The sequence below is a fragment of the Neofelis nebulosa genome, chromosome 3, assembly GCF_028018385.1.
Source record: "Neofelis nebulosa isolate mNeoNeb1 chromosome 3, mNeoNeb1.pri, whole genome shotgun sequence".
NCBI classification, from domain to species: Eukaryota; Metazoa; Chordata; class Mammalia; order Carnivora; family Felidae; genus Neofelis; species Neofelis nebulosa.
Genome location: NC_080784.1, coordinates 145,315,754 through 145,330,641, shown reverse-complemented (window position 1 = coordinate 145,330,641; position 14,888 = coordinate 145,315,754). Strand labels below are relative to the sequence as shown.

At 40.4% G+C, this 14,888-nt stretch overlaps 1 protein-coding gene across 1 annotated transcript in view; it reads right to left on the bottom strand.

Annotated features, from left to right (window-relative positions):
* Positions 1-419: 419 nt before the first annotated feature.
* SCARB2 (scavenger receptor class B member 2) overlaps positions 420-14,888 on the bottom strand; it is a 76,848-nt gene continuing 62,379 nt past the window's right edge. The window contains exons 8-12 of the mRNA XM_058722232.1: positions 12,640-12,758; positions 11,276-11,349; positions 8,710-8,761; positions 4,660-4,818; positions 420-3,149 (exon numbers count right to left, since the gene is read on the bottom strand). Of these exons, the coding sequence (XP_058578215.1) occupies positions 3,111-3,149; positions 4,660-4,818; positions 8,710-8,761; positions 11,276-11,349; positions 12,640-12,758 (443 nt within the window). The 3' untranslated portion in view covers positions 420-3,110. The remainder of the gene's footprint in view (positions 3,150-4,659; positions 4,819-8,709; positions 8,762-11,275; positions 11,350-12,639; positions 12,759-14,888) is intronic.

Genomic DNA, 14,888 nt, shown 5'->3' with positions numbered 1-14,888 from the left:
AGAGGAGCACATTGTGGGACTCCCTTCAAGTGCGACTTGTCAGGCTGCCTAGAACTGTCCACCACAATGGAATGGACATCATAAGTGGCCCAAGAGGTGAGACTCAGGCCTGCATTTGTCAAGAGGGAAAAAAGCATCTTTCAAATGAAACTCCAGGGGCACATGAGTGGCTCAGTCAACTGAGTGTCTGACTCTTGATTCTGACTCAGGTCACAATCCCAAGGTCATGGGATGGAGCCCTGAATCAGGCTCCACGCTAAGAGTGGAGCCTGCTTGGGATTCTCTCTCTCCCTCTGACCCTCTCCCCGCCACGATCTCTCTCTAAAATTAAAAACAACAACAACAACAACAACAACAACAACAAAAAACAAATGAAACTCCAGAGACAACTGGTCATCTGATGACATAACAATTTCCAGTGCAATTTCATATAAACAGTTTTATTAGTGAAATACTTCATTGCATTAAGGGTAGAAATAAACATGTCAAGAATCACATGAAATGAACCACCTATTTAAGCTACATGAAGAGCATTCTGGTCAGTATTCTGTTTAATAGCCACAAGCAATTAATTCTAGTAATAATGCCCAGAGGGCCAAGTGTGAAAGTCACCTTTTGTAGAACTCATATCTCAAGCAATTTAAATTAAAAAAAACAAAAAAAACCCTAGCCTCCCTTAGGTAAAAACCCCAATAGGGGTTAGTCATATAGTACTTGCTCCACTTGACCAGTGATCGTTCTAGAACATGAGGAAATAAAGTCCAGTAGGAAAAGCCTTGAGCTAAAAGTGGCAAAGCCCATTTCTTGTCCTGTGTTCAATTCCCAATTTTCCCTAAGAGAAGTGAGGTAACCTCTCTCTGGTTTCTCCCTAGCGAGTATCATAGTACAGGACACACACATTCTGGGATTATGACAATCACAAAGACTTTGGAGGCCTTTCCAGGATAATGGCTCCAAGAGAATAAGCATGAGTAATAGTTTGTTATTTTCAACCTAAGACCAAATAGGCACGTAAGTTCTTAATCAATCTATAATCTTGACTGCAGTTTCTGGGTTTGTCACAGATTTTTCAGAAAGATAATATCAAATGTGATTTTAAGCCAAATAACTTATTAGAATCGTATGGAAGTAATATGTGTTTGATCTCCCCACATGTGTGGGATTCAGTTTAAAGTGTATATCAACTGTTACCATTCCTAGTATTGAAAAATTTCCTCCTCACAAGTGACTATATCCTGATAACAAGATGAACCAATAAATACACACTGGCTTATATGTGGATAAGTAGGTGCATAAAAGAATAAGGTGTGCCAATTACATAGTTAAATATCGATAAATTTAAAAAATCTAGGTATTTGGTATTACTGACAAAATATTTTCAATTTAGTTTTTTACATTTTGGTGATTTAGAATATTTACAAAATATTTCTTAATTTATAGAGAAGCTGAAGGTTTAATGAACTGCCCCTTCAAGAAGGGAATATGTCACATGTTGCTTTAGTGTAGACAGAAGGAAATTGGGGCAAGTAATGGGATTTATTACCTCCACACAGGGATCAGAAGCTGTATTTGTGAAACCCATGGCTTTTTTCTTCATTTGCTTACATTGAAATCCAGTTTTATACAGAAAATCCTGTAAGATGATTCAGTTGTTAAGAAATTCTATGTGCATTTTGCTGGATAACTATGTAGGTTTCTTAATCAAAAATGAATACTGAACTTCACTACTCAAAGAAAATGCTCTTAAATGGGCTTGGATTTTGTGACATACGATGGTTCCTATCCTCTGACTGACTTAGGTTGCATTGAAAGTCAAAAGGTCTTCTGGGAAGACGCTGCTTCTGGATCCCAAGGGACCTTTCTTTAAAGCATTTTCTGTACAATATTTTAAAACACCATCATTCATTCTGTCAGCAAAATGATTGTCACAGGAAGTGTAGGGCACATTTTTCTCTATTCAGTGAGTGACAGTGACCCACAGAACACTGGAAGGGACCAAATGTGAGGAAAGAAAAACAACTTACAAAAACAATTTCAAAGTTCCCAAGAAAACTTCCCCAGAAGAAACGTTTTGTTAGTGCAGTCAGACTTCCCAAAATGTATGTGTAACTTAGGCTGTGGATGAATGGGTTTCCCATATTCGTAAATAATTTTGCAAAGTTACTCAATAGTATTGTAATTAATACAGTATCATATTTCGCAAGGATGACTGGAGGAAAAATCAGTTACTGATGATACCTCCCAGAAGCACCTTTCCACATCAAGATCATTCTGACTAAAAAAACAACAAACTACCCACAAATGTCATAACTAGCATTTCCTTCTACTCCATATGAAATATCTGTACTTGTCCTCACCAACATTATTTGTGCATTCTCCCGATTCACAAAAGTACAAGTAAAAAATTCGCAGGTGCTTATCACTATCAATCAACTTGAGGGTTACTGCCCCACTGCCTACCTCACCCCACCCAACCCCTTCCCTGCTTGGTTCCCAGACAGTTTGAAAGTCAAAAGACTGAATTAATTTCTTGGAGGAATTATGAACTGAAGGTTAGCATATGAAATATAATTATGTAACTTTTTAAAAAGAGGAAACTAGATGCATTTTAGTGATGTACTGAATGAGGCTACTATTTTACCCTGGGTTCCGAACTCGTATTTACTTCTGTTTTGGGGGTGAAATGAATGGAGGAATACAACGTAAAATAGTATTTATATATTTTGAGCACAAAGTTTGGTAAATGAAGCATACTTACTAAGGTTAGACCAAGGAACGTTAACAAGTGATGCAGACATATTTTAACCACAACGGTGGTCACAGAATTCTGGAGCTACCAGCACCCAACAACAACAAAAATTACTATACAAGAGTTTATTAAATACTTGCTAGACACATGAAAAACAAAACAATTTTATAAAGCCTAATGGCCAACCATATCAGTCTGTTCTTTAACCTCCTGCCGGAATGCTCTCGTCGCTTGCCAGCACGGGGTCTCCTCCCTCCTCTCTGCAGCAGGCACCATGCCCATGAAGACGTGGATAGTTTCCTCACGTTGTGGTCCAGGTTAGGACAGCTCACACGGTTCCTTCCCCAAGCTCGGGCCACAGTTAGGTTCGTATGAGGGGTGCTCTTTCATCTGCGGTTCCCTGAGATTCAGAAGAGAGGGGACAGCGAAGTCAGGTATTCACATCAGAAACTTCTCCCAGGAAGTGAAAAGTTGGGGGACAGGGTGGTGGAGGAAGATGGACGGAGGAGAGACTGACAGGAGGGCAGTCGTCACACTCTGCTTCCTTCTCTCTTGGCCTGCCTCTTCTTTCCCATTCAGCCCTGACCTTGAAGAAGCCTGCTCTGACCACCTGCACCCCCGATACCAGAGCAGTACCCTCCCCTGTATTGACCCGGACTATAACTCTCATCAGACTACACTGAATTTGCTCCTTCCTGATTTGAAACCTACCAGAGAACAACGTCTCAGAGTAATGGGTGCTCAGTCATTGCCCCCTTGCTGAATACACGAAAATGGTTCATTGTAGGAGCAGTGATAACATTTACACAGGCTTTCACCTGTGCTTATGAAAATCTCAGTGACTGTATCAAGTCAGACGGGAAGTGAGATCCATAGCTAGAAATGACAGAATAAATGCCTCACACCTAATTCCTGCTAACCTGATGGGCACAGGTTAAGAGAAATAGTGGAAGAATGTAGAACCTAGGGAAATCTGAGGTAATAGGACTCAGATGGTTTCAACGTATTTCATTTCCTACTTCATGTTTGCTTCAGACACGTATTTGAAGCAGCTAGGAGTGGGGGGAGAAAGCCTTTGTTGCAAAAACGGAAGCTGCTGAGAATTTAAGAAAGGCTCTCACAGAAAAGACTCACTGAAGGCTGAGCTGGGTTGTCCTGCTGGTCACTTAGGGAGGCCAGCGTAACTCTGCTTATCCCATCCATTTGATGATGTTCCCTTCTCTCCAGGAAAGTTACTACTCCCCTGGGCCAATCGTTTCTTATGCAGTGATGACTCAGTGACAGGTATCTTCTGATATATTACGGATTCTTTCCAAGCAGGTCTCTGGTTGCCTTGCTCTACAATCTTGAGATTGTTGCATCACATAATTAATGTTTATTGAGTTCTTACTGTAAATGCTAACACTGGGCCAAATGCTTTCTGTCTACTGTCTCCTCTAATCCTCATGAAAAACCACTAAGGGAGGCTCTCTTATTATCCCACTTTACAGATGCAGAACTGAGGCGCAGTTTCTAGGGTCACACAGCTATGAAGTGGCAGAACTGGGATTTGAACGTACGCAGTCTGACACACCAAAGCCCAGATGTTTAGCTGCTAAATACTCCTCTCCTTTCAGGTTATTTTCAGAAACATTAAGCTTACTCACAGGGACTTCATGCCCGCCAAGAGAGCCCCAAATATGGGCCCCAAAAATGGACAGTACCATTCCATTACTCCTCCTCCTCTGACACATTGCCCTTGCCTCTCATTTGGTTTAGTAGTAATATAACCATGAAATCACTGTGCCCAGCATAAAACCTCAGAATCCACCCTAATGAGCCAGCCAGCTGACAACCCCTCAGTGAAGCACCGTTAGCTTCCTCCGGTAAGGTTACCCAGTAATAGAGAAGTTCCTCCAACCACTGCTCACCTCATCCATGGATCCCTGTCCTCTGCATGCAAGCCAGGTGAAGATCAAACCAAACAAAACACCCAGCGCCATGATAATGTAGGGTATGTTGGTGATGATCAGAGTAGTGTTTATCACAGACTTCAGTCGACTCGCAGTCTCTTTATCAATGAGAACACTCTGGAAGGCAAGAAAATAGCATTCCTTTGATTACCAAATATCCAGGGTGTAAAGTTTTTGCTGTATCTTCCTTCTAAATCATTAAACACGATTTGGGGAAGTTTCTCTGTCGCTAACCAGAAATACTGAAAATCCATTTATAAATTAGATAACCAGAGGGGGCATTTATTCATTACATCTTCCTCTTTTTTTTTTTTTTTTTTTTCCTGAAGACATGTCTTACTTTCAAAATAGGTTGGAAATAGTAGGGAAAAAAGTATTCGAAAATAATGAGATAATACCATCTTTTGAAATTTTTTTTTTTTTTCAACGTTTTTTAATTTTTATTTTTGGGACAGAGAGAGACAGAGCATGAACGGGGGAGGGGCAGAGAGAGAGGGAGACACAGAATCAGAAACAGGCTCCAGGCTCTGAGCCATCGGCCCAGAGCCTGACGCGGGGCTCGAACTCACGGACCGCGAGATCGTGACCTGGCTGAAGTCGGACGCTTAACCGACTGCGCCACCCAGGCGCCCCTGATAATACCATCTTTTGTATCAGACAACTCTAACTCGTCCTTTAAAATCCAACTCAGCATCACTTCCATCCACAAGTTTTCTCTGGCTACCTCAGGCCTAGTTAAAGGTCCCTTTACTGCACTTCCATATCACTCCCTAAAATCCCCCATCGCTGCGCACTCTGCCTTATAACCGTCTGTTTGGTCTCCTTGTGACTGTGAGGTTCGCAAAGGCAAGGTTTACAGCTCGGTCACCTCAACATTAGGAAAGCACTCTGCACGTAGTGGGTACTGAATTAATGTCAGTTGACTGAATGAATGAAACATTCCAACAATGGTATGTGGAAAGTATAATTAGTGTCTTGGCTAAATCTCTAGTAATCAAGACCAGAGGTCTCGATCGAAAGTGTTCAGGGATGTCTTGAGGCTCACCAGAGTTCCAGAGGGTGTTGATAACCAAGAAAATATTCTAGAATAACACTTGATGGATGCAGAACAAAGATATTATCTCCTTAAATTATCATGGGCGGGGTGTCTGGAGAGCTTAATTTCATAAAAATTATGGCAACAAATGGGACTTTGGGCGTAATTTGGGCTGAAACCGCACTGAACTGAGGCAGAGGATGGGCTTCTAGAGTTGGTACTTCCAATAACTGGCCAAGACCCATCAGAGTCAGAGTCTCCTTCTCTGGAAAAAGAAGGTGGGAGAGTAGGCTCCAATGTCACTTCAAAGTATAATGTTTTCTTTTTCTGGGATAAAGTCAAGTTCTTTCTAGGAGGCATCAAAAGTACAAAGTTTTACTCCATAATTCCCTGGATTCAATATGGTCTTTAACAAAAGAGCTAAGCAAAGCAAAGGTTGAGTTGGGGGCGGGGTGGGGGGAGTTAAAATATGCCACAACTATGAACATAAGCTGGCAGTACAGGGTCCTTCCTCATTTTCAAAAAGCCCATTGGGGTGCCTGGGTAGTTCAGTCAGTTAAGCATCCGACTTCAGCTCAGGTCATGATCTTGGGGTTCGTGAGTTTGAGCCCTGCGTCGGGCACCGTGCTGACAGCCTGGAGCCTGGAGCTGCTTCAGATTCTGTGTCTCCCTCTCTGCCTCTCCCCTGCTCATGCTCTGTCTCTCTCTCTCAAAAATAAATAATAAAATATTGAAAATAAATTAAAAACAAAAAGCCCTGCTTTCATGTCAGTTGATTGAATGAATGAAACATTCCAACAATGGTATGTGGAAAGTATAATTAGTGTCTTGGTTAAATCTCTAGTAATCAAGACCAGAGGTCTCGATAGACCTCTCCACAAACAGTAAGAGTGATGACCCTGGAGCAATTTCAAATAGATTCTATAAGTTGGTAAATATTGCCTAAATTTTTCCTGTGAAACAATAAAAGCCTTGTCTTAGAATTGTAATCACAAACCCTTCAAAAATTTATAAGTGTAGCTATCAAAGTAATGCCAAATGAAAAAAAATAGGTTATAAAACTGTATCTGCAGTATGGTCTCAAGTATTTAATATCAAAACTAGAAAAATATTAAGAGGCAATATAAGCAGATGTAAACTGTACTTGTCTCTGAGGGACAGTTTATCAGTGATTCAGTTGTAAATATTTAAAAAAAATTTAAACAAGTAAAATTGACATATAACAATATATTAGTTTTGGGTGTACAACAGAATGATTCAATATTTGTATGGTGATTCACTTTTAAAATATACATTTTTAGTTTTCCAAGAGCTCTGTAAAGAGCACATGTTAGTTTTACAAAGTAGAAAACATTAAATTATTTTTTACAAAGTTCTTATCAGAGACAATTTTGCAATACACTGTTGAGTACAATAAAGCAAAAACAGTGTCATTCTGACTCAGGTTTTGTGAAAGTTTCTTTAATTTTCCTCTTTCTTGCCAATCTCTGTTACCAAATTTCCTACACAGAACAAGATTTTTTAGGGAACAGAGAAAAATAATAAAAACTTAAAGATGCTGCTGTTCACGACAGACGTAAGCCAACCAAGAATTTATTGGAGAGGGAAAACCCCTGCATGTAACCTCCCAAAACTGGGTGGAAGAGAGAGGGAAACTGAGGAGATTTACTACAGTAAATGTATGTGATTCAGAAAAGAATTTATCACAGGTATCTTAAATAGGTGTTTTCTGAGTTTTCCGAATATGTTTTTACTTACAAAACTTCAATTTATACTCAATGTTTACTGATAAAAATTCTGTGGGTACAGTGTGAAAGAAATATTTCTTCAGGGAAACTCTCTTTGTTTTTTTTGTTTTTTTTTTAATTTTTTTTTTTTTCAACTTTTTTTTTTAATTTACTTTTGGGACAGAGAGAGACAGAGCATGAACGGGGGAGGGGCAGAGAGAGAGGGAGACACAGAATCGGAAACAGGCTCCAGGCTCCGAGCCATCAGCCCAGAGCCTGACGCGGGGCTCGAACTCACAGACCGCGAGATCGTGACCTGGCTGAAGTTGGACGCTTAACCGACTGCGCCACCCAGGCGCCCCGAAACTCTCTTTGTTTGAACTAAGACGGGATCTGTGTTGGGGCGCCTGGGTGGCTCAGTCGGTTAAGCAGCTGACTTCCACTCAGGTCATGATCTCGAGGTTCATAAGTTCAAGCCCCGCGTCAGGCTCTGTGCTGACAACTCAGAGCCTGGAGCCTGCTTCCGATTCTGTGTCTCCCTCTCTGCCCCTCCCCCACTTATGCTCTGTCTCTCTGTCTCAAAAATAGACACTAAAAAAAAAAAATAATAAATTTAAGATAGGATCTGTGTCCTATAACTCATGATATGTTTGGTCACCATTAAGTAAAACAAAAACAACTTCTATGTTATAAAATATAAGGCAACCATATATCACTGAAATGAATGAGAATGTATCATGTTTTATTCAATCATTTCTTTAATCACCTTACACAAAACCTTCATGTAATGTTGCCAATCATTTTAATTTTACTCTCTTTTCCTCCTCCTTTACTAATGAATGGTAAACTGATTACATTTTACAAACTGGCAGGGGTTCAAAGATGGAGAAGATGCAAAGAAAGGTTTAACTGGAAATCTGAGTGTTGGCTATTTTTTCTGCTTCAGCAGTGTCTGGCATTGCTTCATTTACCTTTGCCTTTTGTTTCTTACATAACCAGCTTCCCAGAAGAGAGTTTTGCCCGATAATATTCTTGAGAAGGGAAATTTTTGTTCTGTCATTTTTAAATTTCAAACTTCATGTGAACATATAAAGAGAAATTTTCTGAGGACAAACAGGTTCTTAAAAATCACCTTTCCCCCTTTCTTACATCTTAAATTACATAGCTACAATAGTCGACATCATAATGGAAGTTTTCCAAGCTTCCACAAGTAAATCATACCCATGGCTCCCTCCCAGGACTTACCTCGTTGATATACATCACTGGGAAAACCATGGTTCTAATGCTTCCCGTTTCACTACAAAGACAAAAGGTGACAAATCAAAACCACAGTGAGATATCACCTCATACCTGTTCCAATGGCTATTATCAAAAGGCAAAGGGTAGTAATGTTGGTGGGGATGCGGATGAAAAGGAATCCATGTGCCCTGTTGACAGAATGTAAACTGGTGCAGCTGCTAGGGCAAACAGTAGAGAGATTGCTCAAAAAATTAAAAACAGAATTACAATACGATCCAGCAATTCCACTTCTGGGTATTTAGCCAAAGAAAATGAATCCCTAACTCGAAAAGACATATGCACCCCTATATTACTGGAGTATTTTTTTCCAGTAGCAAAGATATGGAAGCAACCAAAGTGTCCATTGATGGATGATTAAATAAAGAAAACATGGTGTATGTTCACACTGGAATACTATTCAGCCATAGAAAAGGATGCAATCTTGCCATTTGTGACAACATGAATGGACCCTCAGGGCACTACACTAAATGAAACGAATCAGAGAAAGTCAAATACTATTTATTCTCCCTTTTGTGTGGAATCTAAAACAAATAAACAAAAAACCAAGCTTACACGCATAGAGAACAGACTGGTGGTTGCCAGAGTTGGGAGTTGGGGGGTTGGCGAAATGGATGGAGTCAAAAGGTACAAACTTCCAGTTATACAATAAGTAAGTCACAGGGATCTAATGTACAGCATGGCAACTATGGTTAATAATACCGTAATGCACAGTTGAAAGCTGCTAAGCAGAGTAGATCTTAAAAGTTCTCATCACAAGAAAAAAAATTTTGTACCACGTATGGTGACAGACATTAACTAGACATTGTGGTGATCATTTTGCAATATATACAAATATCGAGTCATTATATACCTGAAGCTAATATGTTGTATGTCAGTTATACCTCAATTAAAAAAAGACAAAATATGAGATTATTTTACAGACATCCTCAGTGTGATAGCACACTGGCCTGGAGAGATAAGTTTATATGAAAATTCTAGCACACTGATTTCATTAAATTTCCCAGAACTTATGAAGACTTCTTCGTTACTTTTGCAAATACTTATCAATCAGAAGTTAGATTCCAGTCTGTCAGTCTAACAATTCCAAGTGTCGCCTGTGTATGTAAAGTTGTTTTTTTTATATCAAAACACAAGATAATAAAAGCAAATTCATCAAAATGATTACTATTCTCCCAAGAGTTATCAGAGGCATGGCCACAGCCAGCAGAACAATGCTACCACTGAGAAACGCTACCATTTCTCAGAATGTTTTGTGACCAGATCACTAAGTATTGTCTTCACTAGAGCTCAGAGCACTCTACCAAGAACCAGCCCTACACCTGGTGTTTGGGGGACACTGTCTCATTTAATTCTTACAGTAATCCCATGCAGTAGGCATCACTGTCCCACGTGGAAGACATGGAAATTATGGCTTAGAGTCACTTGCCCAGGACCAACATGAGCAAAAGGTGAAGCCAGGATTGTAATTCCATTTTGATTCTAAGGCTCTAGATCTTTAACTACTATACTAGACTACCTCAGAAATACACACGTGTGTATGTGTATGGCAAAATGCATTCGTGCAAACCACATTTGTGTTCTAGAACAATCTGTGACATATGGGGTTAAAGCTGGCAAAACTGATGGCGGAAATCAAGTTTTACAGATAGATAGGCAGATAGATAAGTGGAAAGAAAGAATAGATATGTGATATATTATATATAGTTTTGCAATTTGTTTTTCATTAACATTAAGTCGTATGCATTTTCTCATATCTAAAAAATGCCCATTGAAAGTTTGAGCAGGATATTATACTTAGTATCCTAATTAAGTAGTGTTTTTTTAGATGGAGTGTGGGGAGGAAAGGCTGGACTCGGGAGCCTATTTTAAGCTCCGGAGCCTGTGGCTGGTCCTGGGTGGGAGCAGTGGGAAGACAGAAAGGGAGGCAACTGGAGTCGTGGCAAGGGAAGGGCTGCATGGAGTGGGGAAGAACAGACTCTGTAGCCTTACTTCACCTCTCTGTGCCTTAGTTTCCTCATCTGTAAAACGGGGGTACTACACAGGGTTACTGTGAGGAATAAATGAGTTACTGGATGTAAAGTACTTAGCACAACGTGTGATCCGTGAAAAGCACTCTGTACATCTTTGGTTAAATAAGTAAATTCCAAGACCGAGGCCTATGGAAATGTTGATTATAGGGGCGCCTGGATGGCTCAGTCGGTTGAGCGTCCGACTTCAGCTCAGGTCATGATTTCACGGGGTCTGTGAGTTCGAGCTCCACACTGAGCTCGGGCTCGCTGCTGTCAGCACAGAGCCTGCTTCAGACCCTCTGGCCCCCTCTCTCTGCCCCTCCCCTGCTGACACTCTCTCTCAACCCCCCTCCCCCCCCACACACACAAATGCTGATTATGCCTCATCCCTGAAGGGCAGGAGTGAGCAGACTTAGAAAGTGGGCTGTCTCCTGGATGAACCCCATCAGAAAGTCAGTACAGCACAACTATCCTTTGCCTCTGGAGAAAGAAGTGAAACTTACACAAAGTCGTCAAACTTTCTCACATAAACATTGATTTGGATCCTCTTGGCAGCTCTTAGAATAATTCCAGTCAACTGCAAATCAGAGACATGGAAAGAAAACATTAGGACTTATTAAAAACACATAGTTTTTCTCAGTAGAGCACCATTTCTGAGTGGTGCTGATAACCAGGGGGACCACTGCCATGTTTGAGACAAGGGAAAACGGACCCCGGAACAGAATGAGAGCTGCGGACGGGGTTAGGTGCCTGATAGACCAATGTTTCTGAAAGTTCTATCTGCATGTGAGTTCTTGGGGACCTTGTGAACATGCAGATTCTGATTCAGGAGGTCTGGAGTGAGGCCTGAGATTGGTCTTTCTAGCAAGCACCCAGGATGCTGCCACTTTGGATGGCAAAACCCTAGGTGACCCTGGCAGGAGGAAGGTGTGAGCCAGAGAGTGGTCCCTGGTGTGGTCAGGACAGCCCCCATCAAAGCTGGGAAAGCGGCGCCAGCAGCCGTCCCCCCCACAGCAGTTTTGCCTCTGCACTGAGGTTACGGGACTGTGTTCAGCCCTTGGGGACAAGCACCTGCCCACAGTGCAGCTGGGGAGAAGGAACCGACTGAAGGTTAAGAGAGAAAAGGAGGGGGGGGGGGGAATACCTGATCTTAGTCACAAAAAGATAAGACCACTGATTTCTCACACAGAAGAGTGAAATGCCCATACACTGCCATGTCAACGACTATTCTTGCTTTTTCTTTACTGTTCCATGTGTTCAAAATCTCAAGAAGGAAGGTATCTGGCCTTTCATTCAGTTCCTACCGTGAGAGGCTTTCTCATGGTTTTAGTTTTCCTCCTCTTTGAAAACAGGATGAAAGCATATGTATATCTAATGCCTTTTAAATTAATAACATCATGCAATAAACTCTCAAAAGTGCCTGTAGAAAGAGGCCTGCCAAAAGTCAGTGAAGCTAATACATATATTTAAATTTCAACCAAAACACTCCTTGGCAGTAAGCAGAAGAATGTCTTCAGCTTTGCTGATCTGTTCAGTAGTAGGAGAATGTATGTATGTTCAGGCCCAAGGCTGGCAACAGAACATTGATGAGGCTACTTGGGTCCAATCTCAGTTGTTCCCGTGATGGGATTTTTACAGTTGTGTTTTTGTTAAAGCAGGTTTGCAAATATTTCTGCATATTAGAGCCACTGAGTTCAGCCTGTAAGGCCATGAGACTATGCATCTCAAGCACGGAGCTGAGTTTTCTCCATTTGAATATGTATATGAAAGGAAGACAGAATATTCACAGTGCTCCAGACTAAACTGGTAAATACTGTGTAGAGAGAACAAAATGCATGCTTTTTACCAGGAAGACGTGGGTACTCACAGGATTAATGTCCACAAATGTCTCATGATAGTCCTTATTGGGATGCATGCCGTCTATGGCAGAAACAAACCTCTCATCTGCTTGGTAGAAGTGTGGGAAAGATAAAATAATAGGTGCACCTGCATTTTAAGGAAAACAGAGACGAATGACATGGTTCTTAAAAGTCCAAGATGGATATAAAGTTCCTGACTACAAACCTGGTTCCTAAAGAGGGGGAAATTCTATACATAAGTAAATGTGGGTGGGGGAGAGGGGCAGGCTAAAATTCCATTCAAGGCCTCCTAGTTTGGGATTTATACTTCATTTCCTAACATCTCATTTACCCTAACATTATTTTATCCCACAGTATATATTGAAGTCATGGCTAAATTATTTATTCTTCAGTATTTACTGAACCTATTAAATACAAAGGCTTCATACACACTCTTTTAATTAACATTTGCAGTAGCCCTATTAAGTTAAAACTATTACCTTCATTTTGCATTTGAGGACGGTGAGGTTCAGAGAAGTTACAAAACTGACCCAGGGACATCCAGCTGTCAGGTGATGAAGGCAGAATTCTAAATGAATGAGGAAATCTCATCTGAAAGCACTTACTGCTTGCTTTTCTGTTTTTCTTGGTTAACCTAAGACAGGCTTTCTTCTCCTGCATATGTTGACACAGACTTTTAAGACTTTGCCTGGTCATGCTATCTGCCCAGCCTCTGACTAGATCAAGGTCTGACCACATGAAGACTCCATTTTTTTCTTTTATTTATTTTTTCCTATTCATTTTAAGAATCAAATAGAGAATGTCCATAATGCCCAAAGCAATCTACAGAATCAATGCAACTCCTATCAAAATACCAATGGTATTTTTCACAGCACGAGAACAAATAATCCTAAAATGGGTATGAATCTACAAAAGACCCTGAATAGCCCTAGCAATCTTGAGAGAGAAAAACAAAGCTGGAGGTATCACAGCCCCAGATTTCAAGATATACTACAAAGCTGTATTAACCAAAACAGTATGGAACTGGCACAGAAACAGACACATAGATCAACAGAACAGAATAGGCCAGAAATAAACCCACATTTACATGGTCAATTAATCTATGACAAAGGAGGTAAGAACAGACAATGGGGAAAAGGCAATCTCTTTAATAAATCATGTTGAGGAAACTGGACAGCTACGTGTAAAAAAATGAAACCGGACCACTTTCTTACACCATACACCAAAATAAACTCAAAACAGATTAAAGAGCTAACTATGAGACCTGAAACCATAAAACTAGAAGAAAACATAGGCAGCAATGTCTTGGACATAGGCCTTAACAGCATATTTATAGGTGTGTCTCCTCTGGCAAGGGAAACAAAAGCAAAAATAAACTATGGGGACTACACGAAAACAAAATCCTTTTGCACAGCAAAGAAAACCATCAACAAAACAAAGAGGAAACCTACTGACAAGGTATTTGCAAAGAATATATCCGGTTAGTATCCAAAATACATAAAGAACGCATACAAATCAACACCAAAAAACCAAATAACCTGTTGAAAAAATGGGCAGAGGACCTGAATAGACATCTCTCAAAGAAGACACTAGATGGCCAACAGACACATGAAAAGATGCTCAACATCACTAATCATCCGAGAAATGCAAACCAAAACCCCAAGGAGATATCACTTCACACCTGTTTCATTTACCCAAAGAAAATGAAAGTACCAATGTTAAAAAATAAATGCAATCCTATGATCACTGAAGCATCCCTTACAACAGCCAAAGTACGGAAGCAACCTAAGCATCCATCAATAGAGGAATAGGTAAAAAAGATGTGTTATCTATATACAATGGAATATTACTAAGGCATAAAAAGAATGACATCTTGCCATTTGTGACAACATGGATGGACCTAGAGCATATTATGCTAAGTGAAATAAGTCAGACAGAGAAAGACAAATACCATATACTTCCACTGATTTGCAGTATCTAAAAGTCAAAACAAATGAACAAACAAAAAAACCACAAACAGACTCATAAATAGAGAACAATTTGGTGGTTGCCAGAGGGTAGGTGGCTGGGAGAGTTGGGTGAAATAGGTGAAGGGGACTAAGAAGTACAAACTTCCAGTTATAAAATAAATAAGTCACAGAGATCAATAGTACAGCATAGGGATTATAGTCAATAATATTGTAATAACCTTGTATAGTGACAGACGGTGACTATACTTGTTGTGGGGAACATTAATGTACAGAATTGTCAAATGACT